This window comes from Chiloscyllium plagiosum, unplaced genomic scaffold, assembly GCF_037043375.1.
Source record: "Chiloscyllium plagiosum isolate Xiang-an unplaced genomic scaffold, Cpla_swu_hap1 HiC_scaffold_31, whole genome shotgun sequence".
NCBI classification, from domain to species: Eukaryota; Metazoa; Chordata; class Chondrichthyes; order Orectolobiformes; family Hemiscylliidae; genus Chiloscyllium; species Chiloscyllium plagiosum.
In genome coordinates this window covers 12,602,757-12,623,626 of record NW_028270169.1, presented here as the reverse complement: position 1 = coordinate 12,623,626, position 20,870 = coordinate 12,602,757, and the positions used below count along the sequence as shown (strand labels likewise).

The 20,870-nt window shown below is 44.2% G+C and overlaps 1 protein-coding gene across 1 annotated transcript in view; it reads left to right on the top strand.

The window, feature by feature from the left end:
* LOC122563932 (multidrug and toxin extrusion protein 1-like) overlaps positions 1–18,944 on the top strand; it is a 38,780-nt gene extending 19,836 nt beyond the window's left edge. The window contains exons 8-18 of the mRNA XM_087977252.1: positions 1,695–1,792; positions 1,912–2,009; positions 2,631–2,744; positions 3,031–3,098; positions 4,411–4,519; positions 10,974–11,049; positions 11,145–11,214; positions 11,632–11,764; positions 12,306–12,400; positions 16,051–16,132; positions 18,233–18,944. Coding sequence (XP_087833378.1) covers positions 1,695–1,792; positions 1,912–2,009; positions 2,631–2,744; positions 3,031–3,098; positions 4,411–4,519; positions 10,974–11,049; positions 11,145–11,214; positions 11,632–11,764; positions 12,306–12,400; positions 16,051–16,132; positions 18,233–18,471 — 1,182 coding nt within the window. The 3' untranslated portion in view covers positions 18,472–18,944. The remainder of the gene's footprint in view (positions 1–1,694; positions 1,793–1,911; positions 2,010–2,630; positions 2,745–3,030; positions 3,099–4,410; positions 4,520–10,973; positions 11,050–11,144; positions 11,215–11,631; positions 11,765–12,305; positions 12,401–16,050; positions 16,133–18,232) is intronic.
* The last annotated feature ends 1,926 nt before the right edge of the window (positions 18,945–20,870 follow it).

The window sequence follows — 20,870 nt, the reverse complement described above, 5'->3', positions numbered from 1 at the left end:
CTGCTTTTACTTAAACGTGTCAGTACTAATCCCCTCAAAATTGTGGCTAAGTGAATATTAGTGGTTTCCCAGCCCAAAGGGATTGAATGGGAATGTTACCACTTCCTTTGCCTGCACAGTAATCATGGTGGAGTTCAATGTGAATCTAGAAACTGCTTAATTTTCATTCCACGGAAATAAAGGGTTAAAAATCAGTTGGTTTCCATCTTGCTCTGCTTTGACAGATTGTCACTGAGACTATGAATGTAAAATTACTACAGTGTATCTTTGTATTTTTTAAGTTAGCATATCAGTTTCCAGCTGATTCTCGGAAGAAACACCTCAGCATTAACATTTTGATGCTCAATTCTCCCATTGGCTGATGTCTGACCTTCTTTCAGTTTGTTCTCAGGACATGAGCAATAGTTAAAAAAAAAAACACGTTCAATGCCCACACCGAGATGACGGTAAGCCTTTTCTTGCAGTCTGTGTAGTCCTTGTGCTTCCTTGAGGACGGAAATTCGAAGCTATTGACCACCAGGACAATGAAGGACCAAGTCTCCAGGATGGTGTGGGGCGAGAGGAAGGGTGCACAGGATGGTCTTCTCATTATGTTGTTATCCTAGTGTTTGTTTTTATGGCAGAGGCATTGCTATGGCTGTTCTATCAAACAGAAGCTGGATGTGTATCTGCAATGCATCCTACAGATGCTACGGATCCTATAGATGCATACATACAGCTGCTACCTTTACATGTTGACAGTGCTAACGCAGGTAGAAGCTGAGTCAAGAGAAACATATAAAGCACTTATTCAATATTCCACTAGATTCAAGACATTCAGACTCTGGAGAGGATTTGAGAGAATTGCTGACCTATTGTCCAATTTGCCTTGTCCTCATGGTGCTGACATGACCGGTGTGGTTAATTGGTGGTGAGCTCTAAGACTTATAGAGCATGCACACATGCACCCATTAAGGTACAAACCCTCAAAGGAAGAATTCAGACATTCCCATGTTGTTGGTTTGTTGGCGGATGTTGAAGGTCTTGCATATCAGCGACATAGCAGCCTATTGTCTGAAAGCAGTGAATTAAAATCTCCTGCATTCTGGAAACCACAATGATAGGTAGAGTAGCTCCCTGAAGCACTTACATTTGGTGATTCAACTGCAAATGTGGGCAATTTCACAGATTCCCTACATTGTAGAAGGAGACCATTCAGCCCATCGAGTCCACACTCCGAAGAGCATCCCACCCAGACCTACACCCCTACTCTATCCCTTCAACCCTGCATTTCTCATGGCTAATCCACCTAGCCTGCACACTATGTGCAATTTAGCGTAGCCAGTCCACCTGACCTGCACAAGTTTGGACCATGGGCAAGACCAGAGCTTGCAGAGGAAACCCACACAGACACAGGGAGATTGTACAAACTCCACAGTTGCCCGAAGGTGGAATTGAACTCGGGTTCCGGTGCTGTAAGGCAGCAATGCTAACACTGTGCTGCCAATTTGTCCACACCTACAATCACAGATGTTCCAGCAATGGGTCTGATCTAAATGAGGCTGAAGTTATTCACTTGATTTTGGAGGAAGGAAAGATATCACAAACATTGGCATTGGGAGAACAATTGCAGTCTGTCTTCCCTCCATCTTGGCACCATGTTATTGGTGTACTGGTGAGCAATTCCATGAATAACTGTATCGTTTTGTTCCCAGGGGATCATCCTGCCTCAGATTATCATTGGTTTCTTAACTAACATCTTCAATGCTGTCATCAATTACCTCTTGCTATTTGTGCTGATGCTAGGAGTGCCGTAAGTAGCATAAAAATTTCATTTCAAAGAGAATCTGTTCAATGAAAGTGTTGTGGAGTGATGTTGTAGACATTATTTGAAACTGCCTTTATTTTTGCAAACGTCTTGCTGTTTTCCAGGGGCTCAGCAGCTGCAAATGTGGCTTCTCAGTACTGTCAAGTGATTTTCCTATTTGTATACATTCGATGGAAAAAGTTGCATGAGAAGACTTGGGAAGGTAGGACTTGGGGGAATATCACACTTTGCGCAATGGTATGAAATGGCCAATATCCAATTGTCCACCAGATATACACTTTGTCCGATTCCCCTTCCCAATGAAACCTATGAAGAGAAACATTGGACAGGGTATCTGATTCTCCCTCCTTGTAAAACTCTCACTTGCTTGAAGCTCCTTATTTATTGATCAGTTTCCTGTTTTCTGTCTCTGGTTCTACCCTCCCTTTCTGCTTCATGCTGTGTTACATTCCTATGGATGCTGCCAACGTCTTGCCAACCATGGACCATGTTTCCTGTTCGAGTCTCGACAGGGAAGGTCAACAGGCTACAGACCACGGAGGAGATCACAGGCAAATGTATCCCTACAGAACTGCGCTGCTATAATTTCCATAAAGCACTCCCTGTGAGTGCTGTTCCTCACACATTATATAATCACCCCTAACAGTGACACATTTCATGGCTAAAGGACCCAGAGGAAAATCCTCGGGGTCAGTTTGAAAACTGAGTTGAGTTGGATGATAATAATGTGCTTTATTTTTGGTCTGCCCTATCTTCCTTTCTGTTTATGTGCTTCTCAGGTGCTTTCTGCGCTGGGTTAGTAACTCCATTGTTGTCTCTGTAGGATGGTCCACTGACTGCCTGCAGGAATGGGGTCCCTTTCTACGGCTGGCGGTTCCCAGCATGGTCATGATGTGTATCGAATGGTGGTCTTTTCATATTGGAACGTTCCTTGTAGGTAAATAAACGACCTCATTGCTAAAGAAAAAAATCATACCTTCCACTATATTAGAGGCCCAGTAATAAACTGGTAATATTTCAGGATTAATAGCTCGGAGGATGGAGGTAGAGACAACGATTGGAGGGTAACTCGATGTGGGCGTCCACTCCCAAGACAAAACAAAAACACAAGAAATTGGTTTGCCTTCTGTTGAAATGTTTATTCCACATTTTTTCTTTGTCTCTGCAAATGTTAGTTTGCTTTAATAAAGTTGAAATTTCTATTTGTTCTTTCTTGCTTGCAGGGTTAATTAATGAAGTTCAACTTGGAGCCCAGTCTATTATTTTTCAGATTACCACAATAGCGTACAGGGTGAGGATGAAATTCTGTCAAAGTATATTACTTACATGCTTAACAGCGTTTTTAACTAAAGCAATAATTCAAAAAGGGAAGAAAAGTACTCTTTACAACATGGCTAAGGCACCAAATTAAGGGTGAACTTTTTCCTTTTTTACCTGCACCTGAATTAATTTGTTATTGATAACTGTATACTTGAAAAGTCACCAAAAGGTATGCAAAGGAAGCCATTCAGCACATTTTGTCTGCAGTGGGCCTAGCTCTTCAGCTCCTGCAGTCTTCACTAATCAGATTGCTTTCCCCTCCATCATATTGTTTTATGTTCTTCTTTTTCTAATACTTATACAATTCCATTTTAAATCAGGTTAGGGCTTCTTCCTCTCTGTCAATAGCTCTTTACGTTATAGAACTCCATGTTCCAATAGCCCTCTGCGTGTTTCTTGTAACCTAACTGCTTTGTCCTTCATGTCTGGATAAAGAGGTAGTACCGAAATAACCCTAGGGCTTTAACAGCATCAAACTGGCACCCATCTGGATCATTCACATCATTTTCAACCAGTCATCGAGATGCTAAAGTGAAAGAGCTTCCTAGTACCTCACTTCACTCTTCAACAATAATAATATTTTTATAAAGTGCATTTCCCAATAGACCCCAAAGGAGCAATATCCATCATTATTTGTTAAAGAGATATCAGGACAAATGACCAGGAGCTTTGTCAAAATGTGGGAGTTTTAAACAGTGTCTTGGAACATAGTTAAAAATCATACAACACCAGGTTATAGTCCAACAGGTTTAATTGGAAGCACTAGCTTTCGGAGCGACACTCCATCAGGTAATAGTGGAGGGCTCAATCCTAACACAGAATTTATAGCAAAAATTTACTAATTTTTATTTTTGCTATAAATTCTGTGTTAGGATTGAGCCCTTCACTATCACCTGATGAAGGAGCATCGCTCCGAAAGCTAGTGCTTCCAATTAAACCTGTTGGACTATAACCTGGTGTTGTGTGATCTTTAACTTTGTACACCCCAGTCCAACACCGGCATCTCCAAATCTTGGAACATAGAACAGCACAGGACAGTACGGGCCCCTTGGCCCAAGATGTTGCACCAAGCATTTATCTGAATCTAAGATCAACTTAAAATGGTGATTCCCAAATTTTAGTCCATGGACAATTGGTAATGTATGACTGTCCTCCATGTGATCCCTGCGCTAGTCCACAATATACGTCACTGAAGCCAGTACATTGACAGAGCAGTTCCTTTCCGATTATGTTAGAGGGAAGAGAATAGTACACAATTAACTATTGCTGTTCTTGCTTTACAGATCTCTGTAGGGTACGGTGTATCTGCGACTATTCATGTGGGGAATGCACTGGGCGCCGGTAATCCACAACAGGCTGTAAACTATGCAAAAATCGCTTTATTATGCATTGGTGAGTCTCTGCAGTTTAAACTGATAAGGGATTCCATATGTTGGCTCACGTAACATATACACAGGTGTTTAGGCTTTTATTAATTAACTGACTAACTGATTTTTTTGATTGTGACTGGACTGACAGTGACTGGACTGACAGTGACTGGACTGACAGTGACTGGACTGACAGTGACTGACGGTGACTGTGACGGACAGTGACTGACGGGGACTGACGGGGACTGACGGGGACTGACAGTGACTGACGGTGACTGGACTGACAGTGACTGGACTGACAGTGACTGATGGTGACTGTGACGGACAGTGACTGATGGTGACTGTGACGGACAGTGACTGACGGGGACTGACGGGGACTGACGGGGACTGGACTGACGGGGACTGACGGGGACTGGACTGACGGGGACTGACGGGGACAGACGGTGACTGGACTGACGGTGACAGTGACTGACGGTGACTGGACTGACGGTGACAGTGACTGACAGTGACTGACAGTGACTGGACTGACAGTGACTGACAGTGACTGACAGTGACTGGACTGACAGTGACTGACAGTGACTGACAGTGACTGGACTGACGGGGACTGACGGGGACTGACGGGGACTGACGGGGACTGACGGGGACTGGACTGACAGTGACTGACAGTGACTGACAGTGACTGACAGTGACTGGACTGACAGTGACTGACGGGGACTGACGGGGACTGGACTGACAGTGACTGACGGTGACTGACGGTGACTGGACTGACGGTGACTGGACTGACAGTGACTGACGGTGACTGGACTTACTGTGACTGGACTTACTGTGACTGGACTTACTGTGACTGGACTTACTGTGACTGACAGTGACTGACTGACAGTGACTGACTGACAGTGACTGACTGACAGTGACTGTGACTGACAGTGACTGTGACTGACAGCGACTGGACTGACAGCGACTGGACTGACAGCGACTGGACTGACAGCGACTGACAGTGACAGCGACTGACGGTGACAGCGACTGACGGTGACTGACAGTGACTGTGACTGACAGTGACTGGACTGACAGTGACTGGACTGACAGTGACAGTGACTGGACTGACGGTGACTGTGACTGGACTGACGGTGACTGTGACCGATGGTGACTGACAGTGACTGGACTGACGGTGACAGTGACTGGACTGACGGTGACTGTGACTGGACTGACGGTGACAGTGACCGATGGTGACTGACAGTGACTGGACTGACAGTGACAGTGACTGGACTGACGGTGACTGTGACTGGACTGACGGTGACTGTGACTGGACTGACGGTGACAGTGACCGATGGTGACTGACAGTGACAGCGACTGACGGTGACAGCGACTGACGGTGACAGCGACTGACGGTGACAGCGACTGGACTGACAGGGACTGGACTGACAGGGACTGGACTGACAGGGACTGACTGTGACTGGACTGACAGTGACTGATGGTGACTGTGACTGATGGTGACTGGACTGACAGTGACTGATGGTGACTGTGACTGACGGTGACTGGACTGACTGTGACTGACAGTGACTGGACTGACTGTGACTGACGGTGACTGGACTGACTGTGACTGATGGTGACTGGACTGACAGTGACTGATGGTGACTGACCTGACTGTGACTGACGGTGACTGGACTGACTGTGATTGATGGTGACATAGCTGTGGAATGTTTCAGGGAACAGCTCTAGTACACATGCACCAAACAACCTCACCACCCTGTGGCCAACCACTTCAACTCTCCCTCCCACTCCCCCCAAGGGCATGCCAGTCCTGGGCCTCCTCCACCGCCAAATCAAAGCCACCCGATGTCCGGAGGAATAACGGCTCATCTTCTGCCTTGGGACCCTCCAACCACATGGGATCAACATTGATTTCACCAGTTACCTGATTTCCCCTTCCCCTACCTCATCCCAGATCCAACCTTCCTCTTGACCTGTCCATCATCCTTCCCACCCATCCGCTTCACCCTCCATGCTGACCTATCACCAATACCCCACACCTTCATTTACCTATCGCCTTCCCAGAACCCTTCCCCCAGCCCCACAGCTCCCTTCCTATTTATCTCTCAGTGCCCCCGTCTCCCCACCATTCCTGATGAAGGGCTTAAGCCCGAAACGTCGACTCTCCTGCTCCTCAGATGCTGCCTGATCGGCTGTGCTTTTCCAGCACCACACTCTCGACTCTGATCTCCAGCATCTGCAATCCTCACATTCTCTTGACCATGACTGACTGACTAAGTTGGAGACCTTCATTTACGAGAACATGACAGGTCATCTTGCTGTCTTAAATAGAAAGTACCAAGCTGACATCTGTGCAGTGTAACTACAGAACTCACTAAATTGTGAATAATCAAATAACGTAATCCTCACAATCGATTAAATGCTCTCACCTTTTACGTCCATCCAGAGGGTCTAGCTTCTGTCTGAGATACAGGTTTCTGGGCGTCAGCATCTTCCATTACCTTCCGAATTGGTCCTTCTTTGTTTATGAGCCAAGACAGTAATTGGTGTGAGCTATTTGATTGCAGGATTTATCATAGCTGAGCCCCAATTCTGTCCTAACCTCATGTCTACACACAAGACATTTCCACGAAGCATTTAAAAACAGTCTACTAGTTCTAGGATTGCAATATCACAATCGACATTGCATTTCGTCCTCTTGGTTTCCCTGGGAAAGTGTTGGGGCTGCCACAATGATGTTCAACAGGAAACCTTGGATTCTCACCCAGTGACTATGACAAAGTTTAAGCCAGGATGGTGTGAGAGTTGGATGGCCATTTGCTGGTGATGGTGTCTCTGGCTGTGGCAGCAGCAGCAGGAGGTGGAGACACTGCTGAGTAACACTAGCAGCTTGCTATATTGCCCAGATTCTACACATTGCAGTCACAATGTAGAAACAGCGAAAATGGTGAGAGTTCAGTCTGACACCAGGGGAACAATCAAGTATTAGAAGGTGCTGAGTGTTGTTGTGGCTATACCTGGGGACTGGTAAGTGTTCGATCACACCCTTGATTTGAGCAGATAATGGAGAGGCTTTAATAACCAGGTAGCCCACTCACTGCTGTGTTCTCCGAACCAAGGTTTTAACATAATTACAGAAACTATGTGTGTGGGTAATGGCAAACTTCCAGGAACCATTCAACAATGGTCTTGCCACCAAAGGTCACAGGGACCTGGCTGGAAGTCCTATCCTTGAGATAGTGATTAACCTGGCACTTCTGTGGTGTAAACATTACCTGTCATTTACCAGGTCAAGGCTGGCTGTTATCCAGATCCTTGTGTAGGCTGCTTCATTATTGGAGAATTGTTAATGGAATTGCAAACTGAATAAAACCATCATCAGAGACCTCTCCTACTGACTGTGTAATGGAGCAGTAGGAAATGACTGGACTAAGATCTCGATGGAAAGCTGAGGATAAATGAAATCCTGGATATATTCCACTCCCTCTCACTCTGCCTCACATCGGGACACTGAGACCAATTGGATAATTTCTACTACCCCACACAATCCCCACTCCCAGCCAATTCCTAGCCCAGATCAGCTAATTCATACCAAACTATGACTGAAGCTGTGTCATGCCCTGTAGATGCTGTGATGGATCCTTAAAATTATATTATAATCTCAACTCTCTCTATGTTTGAATTTTGAGTTTGTGATTAGATTAGATTACATTACAGTGTGGAAACAGGCCCTTCGGCCCAACAAGTCCACACCGACCCGCCGAAGCGCAACCCACCCATGCCCCTACATTTACCCCTTACCTAACACTACGGGCAATTTAGCGTGGCCAATTCACCTTACCTGCACATCTTTGGACTGTGGGAGGAAACCGGAGCACCCGGAGGAAACCCACGCAGACACGGGGAGAACGTGCAAACTCCACACAGTCAGTTGCCTGAGGCGGAAATTGAACCCGGGTCTCTGGCGCTGTGAGGCAGCAGTGCTAACCACTGTGCCACCATGCCGCCCATTAGTTTCCCTGTGCAAATGAAGGGTGTAATGATTAACTTATCAGTATTTCTGTGATCATGGTGATTTCTTTTAAAGCAACTGGATAGAGATATATTTTTCAGAGCTAATGAACTTTACTGTACATTAAGATGTGAAAGTGTTGCTGGAAAAGCGCAGCAGGTCAGGCAGCATCCAAGGAGCAGGAGAATCGACGTTTCGGGCATGAGCCCTTCTTCAGGAATGAGGAAAGTGTGTCAAGTAGGCTAAGATAAAAGGTAGGGAGGAGGGAGTTGGGAGAGGGGCGTTGGAAATGCGATAGGTGGAAGTAGGTTAAGGTGAGGGTGATAAGGTGAGGGAGATAGGCCAGAGTGGGGGTGGGGGCGGAGAGGTCAAGAAGAAGATTGCAGGTTAGGAAGGTGGTGCTGAGTTTGAGGGTTGGGACTAAGACAAGGTGGGGGGAGGGGAAATGAAGAAACTGGAGAAATCTGAGTTCATCCCTTGTGGTTGGAGGGTTTGTAGGCGGAAGATGAGGCACTCTTCCTCCAGCCGTTGTGTTATATGCGAGTTGCAGGGAAGGATTATCTGGTTTTCTAGACTGGGAATTGAAGTCACAGCTCAGGGACATTTTCTTTCTCCAGAGCAGCTGCTCTTAAAGCTGTGCTGGACATTCCTTTGAAAACACTGTTATGATTCCAACTCATGTTGCTGGAAAAGTCAGATCCCAGATTGAGATCCAGCTTGATAAATCATATTTTATTTTGCTTTGATTTTAACCAGGGGTATGTCACTGAAATACAATAACTCAAAGTGGCAGATTTTGTTTCAAAAGTAAAGCTAACGTTTATTAAACAAAAGAAATGAAAATGAAACACAATAAACTCATTTATATGCATATAACACTAATTCAAAGAGTTTTAAACAAAGTTAAAGTATAATTCATTCCTTTACAAGTTCTAAAACAACCCGAAAATTAAAGTTAATCCCTTATACAGGACACAACAACAATCCTTGTACAGTATTCATGTCAAAACCTCTTTCTCTAACACCTCAATTAGTTTCAGGTAGCTATTCCTTTAGCTCCTAGACTGGAACATATATTGTGTGCGTATGTGTGTGTATCTGTGTATCTGCATATCTGTGTGCGTATGTGTGTGCGTATGTGTCTGTCCATGGAAGGACTTTGCAGAACTGCCTTAAACAAATTGAAAAAAAGAATTCTCTCTAAGCTATGGCTATATTCCTTAAGCTTAAAATAAACCTCCAGAAATTTCTAACACAAACCTTGAGTACAATTGTGCACTTTACTGGGTCACAAAAGCCTAAAATAAACATAAACCCATTTAGCTGCCAAGATAGACCTCACAAAAAAACTACAAATTTTAAGACAAGTTGGAGGAACAGTTTCAGTTAGAACCCTCACTGATTTTTGAAATATTTATTTTTATTCTTTTATCAATTTGGGTTTGAAACTGTCAATTGGGAAGGATGACCTTTGAACGTTGTGTAACAACTTGTGGGAAAAGGACAGACCAAACAAGTCTGTTTGTTTGTGAGGCCAGGCCTGGAGGTTAATTGCAGACTGATGGCTGATCTAAAGGATTCTCCTGTCTCCAACTCTGACACAGAAATTCCCTTTCCTTCCATCCTCACAGTTCCCTTTTCCTGCCTGTATTCCTTCAGCTTTCAAACCTATCCACCCTTATTCTTTGTCAGTCCCAATGAATTGTCACCAATCTGAAACATTGATTTCCTTTCTCGCTCCACAGTTGCTGCCTGGTTTGCTTAGCTTTCCTGACGTTTTGGTTTTTAATTAATATTTTATGTAGTGATTGGAGCCAGGTGGAACTCATTGACTAGGAGATCCTTGATTGGGGTTATTAACCTGAGCCAATCAGGGAGCCCCGTATAAACAGGAGATTCCTGATCTCCTCAGTTCGGGGACTGTCTCAGAGCTGGCTGGCCACAGCCAGTGTACTGTGCATGTGTAAATAAAGGGTGACTTGGTGACAGGATACCTGTACACAGAATGCTCAATGCCTGATCCTTGCCAAGTTAGTTGGTCTCAGATTAGATTTTGTTGAAACCCAACAACCTGGATTACCGAGGGCTGGGGAGGGGAGATCAGTCACTGTTACTGTTCCAGGGTGTGAGGTTGACAAGGGGAATGAGAGCAAATCAAACGACATTACCTCCTACCGCAGTCAAATGGTTGAAGGAAGAAGTTTGAACATAAAGCTGGAGGTACAATAGCCCGCCTTACTAGGTCGCAAAACTTTAGAACAAATAAAAACCCATTAGAGCAAGTTCAGGACAGGAATGGGCAGTGTCAGGTATCCACCAAACCGAATGCAGATAGAGAGGTTCCACCAGGAAAAGTAGAGGGGAGATGGAGAGGTTCGAAATGAGAAAAAGGAAGAAATGGTGACTGGCAAATTTCTTCTAAAACATTATCTGGAGTTTTGAATAGATTTTGCTAACGAGACTTCTTTTTCCCCCACAGTGTGTATCTCCTTGATAAATTCGATGATACTTGGAGCAATAAGGACTGTGGTGGGTCATGTCTTCACCAGTGACAAGTCAGTAAAAACAAACCTTCAAACCTAAACATTCATCAACACATATTCACCAACTCGTGTGAATGCTCTTTGCCAACCCTCTTTTCATTTTCCAGAGAAATTGTTCAGCTGGTTGCAGAAGTGATTCCACTATCTGCTACTTTTCATCTGTTTGATTCTATATCGGTGAGTATTTCAGGGTCTCAATGGTATAACCAAAGAGGGGAGTGGTGTGAATTGATTGGGGTTTTTCAGATTACCAACATATTGAATCGGGTATGTTTATGGAAGACTTTCCTCTGGGCGGGGCCAAAACTCAGAGCCATAAATAGAAGATGGTCACCAATAACTCCAATAGGGGATTCAGGAGAAATCACTTCAGCTGGAGGGCTGGTAACAATGTGGAACCTACCACCACATGGTGCTGTTGAGTTGAACAATTTCTCCTTAATTTAGATGGAAAATAAGGAGAACTAGGGAGAAAACTCTCCGCTGGCTGGAGTCATACCTAGCACAAAGGAAACACAGATGCTTCCCTCCTATAGAAACCACAGCACAGTCTACGTAATCACTGTGATTATGTTCTGTGTGTCTATTTTGCAGGGTGTATGTGGTGGAGTGTTAAGAGGAGCTGGAAGACAAAAACTAGGAGCTATCGGCAATCTGATTGGCTACTATCTAATTGGGTTTCCCATTGGAGTCTCTCTGATGTTTGCTGGAAAACTTGGTGTGTTTGGTACGAATTTTATTTGATTTTCCCCTTTGTTCTTTACCAGAAATGATTATATTCTGCCCACTCTCAGTAAAGTACTGAGGATATCATTCCATTTTGGGATCAGTGGAAGGACAATGACATTGTGATTGTTCCCCCATTGGGGTGCCATGTGAGTCTAACCAGCCCCTGTGTAGTTTCTGAGATCAATGTCACTCTGTGCCACTAGCTAGGGTACCATCCCCCCATGGCTAGTTCCATCTGTGACCATTGACATTGGAATATTGGCCAGAGGTGAGCATCAAGCTGGGCTGAGACAAGAGCCTGGCCCAAACTCCACACATGGAAAATTCCAACATGGTGGATTGCGATTAGGAGTGGAATCCATAGGCTGGACCCCTCATGGCACAGATCCCACAGTGCTGAGGCTAAAGGTGGTCAAGTATAGCCATGAAGGCTGACACCAGTCATCCGATAAAGGTGAAGGGTTTCATAAATATGAGTGGAAGGAATACTTACCAGTCAGTGCTGTCCCCATACTCACTGCACCTTTGATATCTTGCAGGTCTCTGGTGTGGAATGCTCATTTGTGTGCTTTTACAGTTAGTTTTCTTTCTGACACTGATTTACAGAATCAACTGGAATAAAGCATCTGATGAGGTAAGAAAATAGAGTTGATTAACTGCAGCAATTGTTTTGCTTCTCTCTCTACCCCTTTGTCTCTTCGTGTTGTGTTCTGTAGCCAGTTGGCAAAACAGTCAGTGCATCTTCCACATATCTCCAATTGTCATTCTTCATCTGACCAGCAGGGGTTACTATCCCTCCAAATGGAAAAGTGTAAACTTTTTTTTTACTGATTACTCCTTTTAAACCTCAAGAATCCATACCACGTGCAGAATAGCATAACAGTCCAAACTGGAGTAACTGCACAGAGACTGGTATTCCGTCACCAAGTCCCCCTTTACTTACATGTGGAGGGTCCTTGACACTGATCCAGCTCTCAGGGTGAACCCCCTGACACTCCTGTTTATCTTTTTTTTCTTGACATTCCTGTTTATATCTGTCAGCCAGGAATCCCTGATTAACTGACCCAATTGGGGAAATCGTATTCTATGAGGTCCACCTGGTTGACCTTGTTACAATCACTACATAACTGTTCTTGCCAGTCAGAGATACCTACATACTATAAATTGCATTCATGAATTTGATTTAATTTGTTCACTAATTGGATATGGATGGTGCTGGCTGGCCAACATTTATTGCTTGTCATGAGCTGCCTTTGAACTGAGTGGCTTGCAAGGCTATCTCTGAGGGAAGCTTGCTGTGTTCTTCCAGCCTCCTGATTGGCCATCTCTGGGGGCCTTTGCTGTGTGTCTGGAGTCACATGTTGGTAAGACCAGGTTCAAAGAACAAAGAAAGTTTGCAGCTTAGGAACAGGCCCTTCGGCTCTCCAAGCCTGAGCCGATCCAAATATACTGTCTAAACCTGTTGGTCAATTCCTAAGCATCTGTATCCCTCTGCCCCCCACCTACTCATGCATCTGTCCAGACGCATCTTAAATGAATCTGTCGTGCCTGCCTCTACCACCTCTGCTGGCAACGCGTTCCAAACGCCCACCACCCTCTGTGTGAAGTACTTGCCACATGTATCCCCCTTAAACTTTCCACCTCTCACCTTGAAAGCATGACCTCTGGTTATTGAATCCTTCACCCTGGGGAAAAAGCTTGTCTCTATCCACCCTGTCTATACCCTTCATGATTTTGTAAACCTCAATCAGGTCCCCCCTCAATCTCCTTTTTTCTAGTGAAAATAAACCTAACCTACTCAACCTCTCTTCATAGCTAGCACCTTCCATACCAGGCAACATCCTCATAAACCTTCTCTGCACCCTCTCCAAAGCGTCTACATCCTTTTGGTAATGTGGCGACCAGAACTATACACAGTATTCTAAATGCGGCCGAACCAATGTCTTGTACAATATTAACATGACTTGCCAGCTCTTATACTCAATACCCCGTCCAATGAAGGTGAGCATACTATATGCCTTCTTGACCAATCTTAGCAGGACTTATACATTTAATGGAAAGGTCCTAGGGAGTGTTGCTGAACAAAGAGACCTTGGAGTGCAGGTTCAGAGCTCCTTGAAAGTGGAGTCGCAGATAGATAGGATAGTGAAGAAGGCTATCATTGTATAATTCGTTCCAGAATTAGACTTGCCTAAATACATCACCTCACATTTGTCTGGATTTAAATCCATCTGCCACTTTTCCGCCCAACTCTCCAGTCTATCTATATCCTCCTGTATTCTCTGACAGTCCCTTATGCTTTCTGCACCTCCACCAATCTTTGTGTCATCTGCAAACTTGCTGATCATACCAACAGGGCACTCTTCCAGATCATTTATGTATATTACAAACAACAGTGGCCCCAACACTGACCCCTGTGGAACACCCTGGTCACCTTTCTCCATTTCGAGAAACTCCCTTCAACTACTACTCTCTGTCTCCTGTTGCTCAACCAGTTCTTTATCCACCTTGCTAGAACACCCTGCAACCATGTGACTTCACTTTCTCCATTAGTCTACAGTGGGGAACCTTATGAAATGCCTTACTAAAGTCCATGTATATGACATCAACAACCCTTCCTTCATCTAACAACTTGGTCACTTCCTCAAAGAACTCTATTACGTTGGTAAGGCATGATCTCCCCTTCACAAAACCATGTTGCCTATCACTGATAAGCCCATTCTTTTCTAAATATAAATAGATCCTATCCCTCAGTACCCTCTCCAGCAACTTTCCCACCACCAACGTCAGGCTCACTGGTCTATAGTTACCCGGAATATCCCTATTACCCTTCCTGTACAGGGGGACAACATGAGCAACCTTCCAGTCCTCTGGCACCTCACCTGTATTTAAGGATGTCACAAAAATATCTGTCAGGGTCCTAACTATTTCCTCTCTCGCCTCCCTCAGCAACCTGGGATAGATCCCATCTGGTCCTGGGGATTTGTCCACCTTAATAACCTCTAGCCTACCCAACACATCTTCCCTAGTTATGCCAACGTGATCCAGACTAATCAAACTTCTATCTCTAATCTCAACATTCATCATGTCCCTCTCCTCAGTGAACACTGATGCTAATCATTCAGAATCTCACCCATTCTCTCAGGTTCAACACACAGCCTTCTTTCATTATCTTCAAGTGGACCAATCCTTTCTCTAGTTACCCGCTTGCTTCTTATATAAGAATAAAATGCTTTGGGATTTTCCTTAATTCTGCTCGCTAAAGCTACATGACCCCTTTTAGCTCGCTTGATTCCTTGGTTTAAGACTTGTCCTACTCTTCCGATATTCTTCCAGGGCCCATTCTGTCCTTAGCTGCCTGAACCTTACGTACGCTTCCGTTTTCCTCTTGGCTAGTCATACAATTTCTCCTGTCATCCACGGTTCACGAATCTTGCCCTTCCCAGGTAAGGATGGCAAATTTCCTTCCCTGAAGGGCATTAATGAACCACATCAGTCTTTCCTAAATTGTCAATAATTTTACAGTCATCAGCAAATTCTTAATTCTAATTTCTTTTTTAACATTGAGTTTAAATTCCACCATTTGCCATGTGGGATTTGAACCCAGGTTCCCAGAATATTAGCAGGGCTTCCTGGATGAACAGACGTGCAATAATATCATTGGACCTTTATCTCCTCTTGAGCTCTTTTACAAGCATCATTAGTCACTAGTTTTAAAATCCTGAAAACTATAATAAGGTGTAACTGGGTTTACATCAATGTACAAGAATCAGAATTAATGAAAAGCTAACTTTATCTTTGTGGAATGTCAAAAGTTTCCAAAATGATAAAGCAACTTTCACACAGTTTTATAATTATTTTCTTTCTCTAAACGTCAGTTTATCTTTAGTTTATCATAATACATTTATACATGTATTTCCCAGTGACCAGTTTGATGTGTTTTCCTGATTCACTGAGCGTCAATTCATCAGTTTAATGTGTTCCCTACTGGCTCGATGACATCAATTCTGTTGCACTCCAAGCCATTTTCTTGACTCCAGTCCAGAGTTAGAGAATTTCCTGCCACAGTTATGGCCAGATTCCTAGTTTGATAGATCTCCTTCGGCAGAGCTCTTTGAGGTTAGTGATAAGTATCTTTGCTTTGCTGCTGAGCACGAAACTCCAGGTCACTGGGCTCTCTCCTTGAAACGCTAGGTCTCTGGAGTGGATTAAGTGTACTATTAGTGATCAGTTAATTTCCAACCTATCCATCTGTTGTCATGTTGTTGTGTGCTTTGTTGAAAGGCTCTGGTTAATGCAGGTGTGGTACAAGATGTGGATGCCTCAAACAGTGCCTCTGGTGGTCAAATGCGGGATATCTCAACAGGTAAACAGGAACGTTGTGCTGTCTTTAAATCACTGCTTAATAGCAAATATGACTACACGCTAAGCATTCGTAGTGTATGTTCATCAAATTATGCAAAGTGACAATTTATTACAGATCTTTACCTGCAGGAAGCCATTCAGCCCATTGTGTCTATGCTAGCTCTTCAACCAGCATTATTACTGAGAGCCATTATCCTGCCTTTATCCTGTTCCCTTATGCATTGATTTAATTCAAATACTCAGCCCATGTTGTCTTCTATGCTCCATTTGAAATTGTTGCTACCACACTTCCAGGCAGTGCATTGCAAACCTGAACAACTTCTGTACAACAGCTTTTTTCCATTTACTGCATTTACAAATCACTTTAAACCGGTGCTCTCTCATTCTCAATCCTTTCACAAGCAGGAACAATTACTCCCTACCTGCTCGACCCAAATCTCTCGTTTCTTTCCGATCTCCTTTCAGTCTTCTTCTTTCTGAGAATAGTACCAAACTCTCTAATCTATCTTTGTAACTGGAGGGGAGTATCCCTGGAACAATTCTAGCCCATCTATTAAACTGAATGGTGTTGACGAAATTCCCACTGCCACAGATGCTGTAATTCAGCACCCGAATCTGATTCACTCCCTGAAGCCCTCATGGAGGTCAAACAGGAGACAGTAACTTTAAAACCACATGGCTAAAGTTATATAGTCCCCAGGAAGCTGAAAGTAGACACAGTGTACAAGGGAGTGAAAGGCTATTGAAAGGACTGCTGTGTGCTAATTTATTTAATTAGATTTTAACTTGATTCAATTCATTCATTTGATTCAAAGGAGTGAATACATTTCCACCTTTTTAAAAACTGTTTGATTTCCTTCTTACTCTTGACAGGAGGAGATGTCCTCAAGCTAGCATCATCCAACTATTAATCCCGAGAGCCAGCTAATGTTCTGGGACCTGGGTTTGAATCCAACCGTGGTGGATGGTGGAACTTGAATTCAGTAAATGTCTGGAATTAAGAATCTAATGATGACCATTAAGCCATTGTTGAAAATCCCATCCTTCAGGGAAGGGGCCTGCAGTCCTTACCTGGTCTGGCTTACACGTGACTCCAGACCCACCACAATGTGGTTCACTCTTACACACATCTGTAAGGAATTAGGGGCAGACAATAAATACTGGTCTGGTCAGTGATGTCTGTATCCTGTGAATGAATAAAAATCATTCAGTCAATGTATTGATTACAGTGCTCAACGATCTAACTTATGATCAATCAGTTGCTCAAACTGATCTGTGATGTTTGATGGTTAATGATTTGGTTGCTGAACTTTTGCCAGTTTTGGTCAGCTTGCTGACTGAGTGACCGCATGGTTTCATGTTAACAGTTCTGACAATACCCAGTACTTGTCTAACTCAATGGTGACACAGTGGCTCAGTGGTTAGCACAGAGCTAGAGACCTGGGTTCGATTCCAGCCTTGGGTGACTGTCTATGTGGAGCTCCCACATTCTGTGTGTGAGTTTCCTCTCATAGTCCAAAGACACGTAGTTTAGTTGGACTGACTATAATAAATTGCCTTTGCAGTATGCATGGATAGGATGGAATGCTATTTGGAGGGTTGGTGCAGACTCAATGGGCTGAATGGCCTTTCCCTGTACTGTTGGGATTCTGTGAACTCTTATGGAGAGTTATCAACTGCAAGTAGAAATTGAAACAGATCATAAAGATGTGGAAACATATTTGCTCCTTAGAAACAAAATGAAGCTAACTACCATGTAACAATCCCTTAAACGGATAGGGGCAATGCATAAATACATCAGGGCATATTAGTCTACTCTTTGGTGGTGAGGTGTGACACCTCCTTAAGCCCAGGAGGATGGTACAACAAACCTTTAATAGACAATGAATACAGAGCATCTGTGTTGAATTAATCCAAACCTGAGTCCAGGGTTACATTGGCCACTGTATTTCTGACAGCATTGGTCTTCCGTACAAAGACCCAGTGGGTGACTGGGAGTCATGGAGGAGATCATTGGCTGATCACCATCCCACCTAAAAACAATCAGATCCACTGGTGTCACCATGTACTCACAACGTTTCAATGTCACTTTCCTTTACAGATGTGGACACAGGAAACAGAGCAGTGAATCTGATTCCTGATGTTTGTCAATCGGAACCACAGATAAAGGAGCACCGAGTGACGGATGAGGCTTCCATTGTGGACACTGGAGTTACTGTAGCCGGAGAAATCCTGTCCACAAAACAACTGATCATTCGCCGTGGGCTAGTCTTCCTCTCAGGACCCCTGGTCCTGGCCATTGGACTGGTCATACACTTCACTCTCTCAAAGGACATGTAGGCCCCAGGGAACAACCCCAGGCAGATCACGGTTACTCATGCAGCAGGAATAGTGAAGGTGTGACCAGAGGACAACGTGAGGCCAAAGTTCACTCAGAAATGTGTTCTTACTGATGAACTCCAATCAACTACTAGATAAATAATAAAAATGAATTATTACCAACAAACAGCTATGTACCAATTTCCAAGTATTTCATCAATAGTTGAAATCTCAGATGGACAGTATTCGGGTTTAAGGTCGAAACAACAGCTTTTCCAATCCTGTCAAGAATAGCTGCCACCATTGGTCAGCGTGGATGTCTGAGACTAGACAGGAACAGTCTCAGTTACACACACCACTTAATCCGGACTCCTTCATCACTAACCTTTGATATATTTACTGTTCAGACAGGGCTCCACTTTGGGGATAGTTATATAGAATCATTTGGAAGATAGGTATAGTGATTATAACAAGGTCAGCCAGTTGGACCTCAGAGAATAGGAGTTCCCTGATTGGGGCTGTTAACCTGGTGCAATCAGGGAGCCCTGGCTGACAGATAGAAACAGGATTGTACCCTGGAGTTGTTCAGGGAGAGGTGGGCGTCACAGGGAGTGGAGTGCATTATTTTCCCCTCCAACTCTATTTTGATTTAATCCCTCCCCTGCCCTTCACTGTTTGATCACGCGGCATTGCCCTTTGATGTGAAGGGCACTGCTTGTCACTGGCCACTCGGATGTTTCCTTTCTTCCTGGTGGTGGAAAGTGAATAAAGATTCGTGCACCTTTCACTGTGTCCCATACCTGCACACACACACCATGGGTGTGGGGGAGAAAAAAAGAACAAAAATGAAACCAAAAAAAACAGGAGTTTCGGAGGTTCTGTTCACTCTGAGAGCTGGCTCTGAGGGAGCAGGATCAGTGTCAAGGACTCTCCGTGTGTAAATAAAGGTGACAGGATACCAGCCTCTGTGGAATTATTTCAGAGGTAGCCATAGATGTCCTCAGCCTTGAACCCAGACTCCATCAAGCTTATTGCTTCTGGTAAAGGCAAGCAAGGAAATGATCTGCTGATGATCACCTATCATCTAACCTCAGACAATGAACAAAACTACTATATAGTGAACACCAACAGCATCAAACAAGGAAGGTAGAAAGGGTGCATAATCTATTTTGGTTAGAAGCCTCTATGTCCATTGGTAAGAGGGGCTTGGTAGTACTGCTACTGATCAGATTAGCTGTGTCCTGAATGACACAGTTGACAGAACAGGCCTATGTCTGTGATGACAGAAATAACACAAGGGAATAACACAGTTGACTTCATCCTCATCAGTTTATCTTTTGCAGATATATCAATCATGTTGTTGGTTGGAGTAACCTTGTAAGATTGTGTCACCTGCCAAATCAACTAGCCCTGAAAATGGATGGCACTGGAACGTTGGGCCCACACCCGACCGTCGCTGGCAATGCAGAGCCCGCGGGGGCTATGTCGCGATGACTTGCAGGGCCACTGTGTTGAGCATGAAAGCCTAGGGCGTGGGCGCAGGTGGAGACGCGGCCAGTGCAGATCGTGGGGGTAATATTCAAACAAGAACTTTGAAGGCTGAAATGGAGACCTTTCAGCCCATCGATTATGCTCTGCCTTTCAGTGAGATCATGGCTGATCTGATCATCCCCAACCCCACTTTCCCAGCTTTCGCCCAAAACCCTTGATTCCCCTCACTGATTTTAAACTCAGTCTGGAGTATCCTTAATAACCCAGCCTCAACAGCCCTCAGCAGTAAAGAATTATAAATATTCATACCCTCTAAGAATAGAAAAACCTCTTCATCTTTGTCTTAAATATGTGCCCCCCCCCTTACTCTGAGGTTACAGTCTCTGGTCTCTACTGTCCCACAGTGGGAGAGAACCTTCACACATCTACCCTGTCAAACCCCCTTAGAACATCTATGTTTCAGTACAGTCTCCTTTCTTAAACTCCAATGAGTTCAGACCTAACCTACTCAACCTCTCATAAGAAAATCCCTTCATACCTGATATTAGCTGAGTGAACCTTTTCTGCACTATCTTCTATGATTTATGGATGAGGACTCTCAAATCCCCCTGTTCTGTGGCTTCTGCCATTTAAATAGTATTGAGCTTCTCTATTCTTCCGGCCAAAGTGCATAACCTTGGGAGATCAAGTTGTGTCTCCATACTCTCCACCATGACTGTGTGGCGTTGCACTGCTATGTAAATGCAAGTCTTCCTTCTCATTGCTAAAATGTAAAGGTTGGAGAGCAGAAATACTGCTTCTGAATATATTCAGTGGCTGAAGAGCAGCAGTCAATAAAGTGGGTAAAATGTTGAACTGGAGAGTGAAACGTATGTGAGACGTTGTCCTTCTAAAGCCACCCAGGGTTCTGACCTGGCACCATCAGACAG